A 5,000-nucleotide genomic window follows, 5' to 3' on the forward strand; every position below is an offset into this window, starting at 1 on the left:
CTTCTGACTTATGGGTCATGATGCGTGCATTTCGGGGCTTGGCGGCTTGTCGCTTGCCTGACCCGTTTCCACAACTCTGTAAGGCTGGTCTGGTGGCCAAAAGTCTGGCACCATTCCAACCACTTTTCCTGCCTTACTCTGTTGGCAGTTTCCTTGGCATCCGCAACAGCTTCCCTCAAGAGGGCTAGGTTGTCGGGAGTTCTTTGCCGTCGGAAGTTTTTTTCTGTACATAACCCTGTGGTTGACCTCTCTGATCGCCTACTGGTCAGTCTTCTTCAATTATATACCTCTACACCCCCTCTCCCCCAGCCAAATTCCTCTTCCAGTCGAAATCCAGATACTCCAATCTCTACCTCTTCCCCTCCACCTCACTTTACCTGTCGCACCAGGGAACCTAAACGTTTCACCCCATCCTCTCCTACTCCCTCCTCTTCCTCTGCTCCTCAGATATCTATAACCCTCTTCTCCTCCTCACAACCTTTCTTTCTTAGACTCCCCTCCAATATTATCCTTATAATCCTCCTCCTCCTCCTCAAGTTCCCCCTATCCTCTCCCAACACACCCCACCCTCTCCCTCTCCCCGTGTGCAGTTCCCTCTCCGTTCACCATTGTCGTTACCGCTCCCGCTTGAGTGCTCAGGCGAACCCCTTCTATCGCAGCAGTGTCCCTCTCTTGACATTCTTCCTGATACTTCACCACCTTCCCCTGTTCCCTTATCTCATTCCCGAATTCTTCTCCTCCTACTTCTCCAACAGCAATCTCCACTCATATTACCCGTTGATTGTTTCATAATGGCCTTTTGTCAGTTTTCCTTAAACAGCGTTCCCCTTCCTTCCGCAGCCACAAATACACTTCATATCCAATCGCCATAAGCGATTTTACTCATCCTCTTTTACTAATCTCCCCCTATTTTTCCTTTTTATTACCATCTTACACACTTTATCGAAATCGTTAACTTACCTTTACCTTTTTCGCCATAACACTTTATCATAATGCTACATGACCCATGGTGCATCGCCGTTTTTGAATACGCCACTAATGACATGAGATGCTTATGCGGCAGAACATTTTCAATAAATATACAAAATATGAGAAAGTGATAGATTTCCACAAGACGAAATAGCTATCGTGGAAAAAGAAAAGAAAAATGTCTCTGCGTATACGTTGGGAACCTCGTATCCTTCTGTTACAAACATCATAATACGGCTTCTATAATCAGTGTCATCAACAATATTACTATCATTATTCCCTTACCCTTGAATATTCCCTTACCCTAAGAATATTACCATCACTATATAGCAAGACAAAATGCCAACGAATTATACTATCATTATTCCCTTACCCTTGATTCCATCTACGAATATTACCATCACTATATAGCAAGACAAAATACCAACGAATTATACACAAAAAGGCAAGAAAACTTACGAGAAGCGGGAGTACGGGATGGCCATGACCAGGACGTGGGCCCCGCGGAACGTGAACCGGAACACGCCCTCGAAGAAGCCGGTCGCCGCGGGAAGGTCCAGCCCGAAGCACTGGGGACAGACGTGGGCGTTAACATGGCAGACAGGAGGAGGGGGAAGGGCGTCGCTGAGCGTGGTTGAGTTGCGGTTATTTAGTTGAAAAGGATAGGTAGGAATAGGTAGATAGACAGACAGATAGGCAGATAGATAGATAGATAAAGAGATATAGAGATAGACAGATAGATAAATTGAAATATAGAAAGATAGGAAATCAGTAATTCTTGATTCCCGCGTTTTTTTCTTTCTGATTCGTCAAATTCATTTCCGTAATCAGGTGTATTATTTGCTCTTGACTTCTTAAAAGCATTGGTTCCAGACCAAGTAGCGCGGCGCCAGGATTCCAGTCAACGAATCTGAAGCCATTATTCTGGTGAATTTTCCCGCAGCATCAATTTGTGAAACATACGAAGATGTAGTTTGTTGTAAGGAAAGGAAGAGTGGAGTTGAATAAAGAAAGGGGAGAGGTACGTAGAGAGAAGGAAGCCTCGGAAAGGACTGTATGAGAAGTTTCCTCCACAATAGCTGTGTTTGCATTTGCTTCGCCAAACACGCTCACTTTTGCGCGAACCTGGGTTTCTGCAAGCATTTTCGGGGACTGGCTGGATCAGCGCAGGCGTCGCCCAAATGAGCCACGTCACCCGGTTTGTGCTGGAAGTGCACGCAGTTCGTCTGGATGTGAATGGAACGCTCAAAACAACAACAACAACTGGAAACCGTTACTTTAAAGCTCATCTAGAAAATATTCATCATATTTTTCTCAGTGGAAGAGCAAAGTAGCTTTACTGCCGAGGCTATTGTTTGTCCTACGCCCAGTCTCAGAAAAGGAAAAACCCTAGACTTTGTACTCGCATTATTCTTAAAAAAAAATGAAGTGGTGTAAAGCAATGGTTATTCCATATATAATTCCACACGTGTTTAACATATATGCATGAGGTGTCAACTGGCTATCGGAGCATTCCAGAATCGTGGCGAGAAGCTAGTTCTTAATTTCTTAACTGGATGCACTAGAGTACGGTCTGATGTGGTAAAACTTTTTTTTTCTCCAATGTGCCCGGACCAATATCTATCTTACTTACTGCTGTTTACTGTCCAAAATTACAATTTGTACATTTGTGCAGTGTATTAAAATATATTATAACAGTGATTCTTTCTTTGTGGTATCTTTCCTAGATAGTATAGCAAAATTTGCTTAGCTTCTTTGTGGTTAGTATGTATTGAGCACAATCAAATTAGGTAATAAAAATAAATATCTTGAATAATACCAGCAGTATCAAGAATGGTAATGACAATAATGACAAAACAGTGATAATGACGAGAACAATGAGTTACAGTGATAGTTGTGCTATTGTTAACATTGTTATCTCTATTGTCATTATCATTACTGTGTCGTCTTATTACCATCATTATTATTTCATATAGTTTAGTTGATGCCAATACCGCTGATGATAGTGATAATGGCAGAATTATAGTAATGATAACTTTAGAGTCAATAACAGACTGGAAACCTTACATGCGCAGGTAAGTTATTTTTAAAAGTCGTAATTTGCGCAGTTCGAGTTTCAGCTCGTCCTAAAATGCGTTGTGCACGACTACTGTTTTGCATTATTTATGATTATTCACACGTCGTTTCTACGCTATTAAAATGGGTTGTCAATGACGACACAACTTAGCATGGTTTAGTTTAATTGATAAATCCTCGATCGGGCCAATCCACACTGCACGGGAACGGGCGCTTAGACCACTGTGCAGCCAACCACTCAGAGAGAACTTCGCTGAGGAACCAGAAAAACGCGCCGCAGTTGCCAGTCTGGAATCATTATCGTGATTTCCATGATCATTATGATTCTCATTATTATTTTTTATTTGTTGTGATTATACTTTTTTTTTATCACGGTTCTTTTCTATTATTTGGATCATTTGATGGCGTGCGCGTTAAGAGGTTCAGACCAATTCCCACAAATTTCGTTTACCAATGTTTTGTTCATCTTAGCTTCCATCTATCTGTAGCATGAACACTGACATGCACACATTAACGCACTCTACCTCATGCACATACCTGAACATATCGATGCTGAAGCTGAAGATAAAAGTCTGGAATTGTCAAAACATTTGGTGACCGTGTTTACAGATCTGGCCTGAGATCACCAATGGACGCGCATACCTTTTTATGCTGCGATTACTACTTCTACTTCTAGAACTATTATTATTTCAGAGAGAAGTGGTCGCTGTTTTGCTTAAGCCATGTCCTTACTTTCCTTTTTGTTTTGAGGAGTTGATTCCCGCCTTTGGGTTGCCATCGCATAATTTTCTAATATTTTCCTCAGTTGTAAACAAGGCGAAATATGAGATGGTATAATATTCAAGGGATAATGCTTAATCTCCATGATACGATAGCATGCATTTTACTTATCTATTCATGAATACCCAAGGTGTAAAATACAGGTTGCTGAAGGTTAGTATCCTTTGCATTAGATTGCAAAAAAGGTTCAGTAAAAATCGTAGTTTTTCGGTACAAGTGACACGCTAACGCTTCACTCAACTCTAAGCACTCCCACCGTGCACTTTAACTTTTCACTGTTTGTATTAAATTCATTAAATAAATTTCCTCAGAATTCTTTTCATTGAAAACTTAGTAAAAGATTCTATACTATGATTCTATATACATATTATAATGGTTGAGTATCGCATCAGCCAACACTTTTTTTTAAACAAAGAGCGTGAGAGAGCTCTTGTAGAGGTCTGGTTGGTCACGTACCTTCATAACGTGGTGGAAGGTGAAGTCGTCGTCGTAATTCTCCATCTTGATATATGCAACAACAGAAGATCCATTCTGAAGAAGACAAGAAAGAGGTGAGAAACACGCTGGCCGCCCTCCGCCTCAACGGGGACACCGCCGAGGTCTATATGAGTACTTATATAGACCTTGGACACCCTCCTCATCTTCTCTCCTCCTCTCCTTCTCACCTTCTCACTTTCTCTCCTTTACTCTTCTACGTAACTCTTATCCACATCAGTAACTCTTATCTTCCCTTCGAAACTCTTATACTCCGTCATTTTTATCCTTCTCCGCAACTCATCCTCCTCCCCAACTCTTATCCCCCCTCCGTAATGCTTTATCCATCCTTCGTAACTCTCATTTCTATGCCTATTCCTCTTCCTTGCCGACGCGACGCTGACCGCCTTGCCACTCGACCCGCAGCGGGCGAGCCATCCTCACGCCACAGACCGTCCTATCGTCCGATGAGAGAGAGAGAGAGAGAGAGAGAGAGACAGAGAGAGAGAGAGAGAGAGAGACAGAGAGAGAGACAGAGAGAGAGAGACAGAGACAGAGACAGAGAGAGAGAGAGAGAGAGAGAGAGAGAGAGAGAGAGAGAGAGAGAGAGAGAGAGTGAGAGAGAGAGAGAGAGAGAGAGAGAGAGAGAGAGAGAGAGAGAGAGAGAGAGAGAGAGAGAGAGAGAGAGAGAGAGAGAGAGA

The 5,000-nt window shown here is 42.4% G+C and overlaps 1 protein-coding gene across 1 annotated transcript in view; it reads right to left on the reverse strand.

Moving 5' to 3' along the window:
- LOC113826155 (uncharacterized) overlaps nucleotides 1-5,000 on the reverse strand; it is a 20,661-nt gene that overhangs the window by 5,834 nt on the left and 9,827 nt on the right. Inside the window, exons 9-10 of the mRNA XM_027379028.2 lie at nucleotides 4,282-4,356; nucleotides 1,429-1,538 (exon numbers count right to left, since the gene is read on the reverse strand). Of these exons, the coding sequence (XP_027234829.2) occupies nucleotides 1,429-1,538; nucleotides 4,282-4,356 (185 nt within the window). The remainder of the gene's footprint in view (nucleotides 1-1,428; nucleotides 1,539-4,281; nucleotides 4,357-5,000) is intronic.

The sequence above is a fragment of the Penaeus vannamei genome, chromosome 18, assembly GCF_042767895.1.
Source record: "Penaeus vannamei isolate JL-2024 chromosome 18, ASM4276789v1, whole genome shotgun sequence".
Taxonomy (NCBI): domain Eukaryota; kingdom Metazoa; phylum Arthropoda; class Malacostraca; order Decapoda; family Penaeidae; genus Penaeus; species Penaeus vannamei.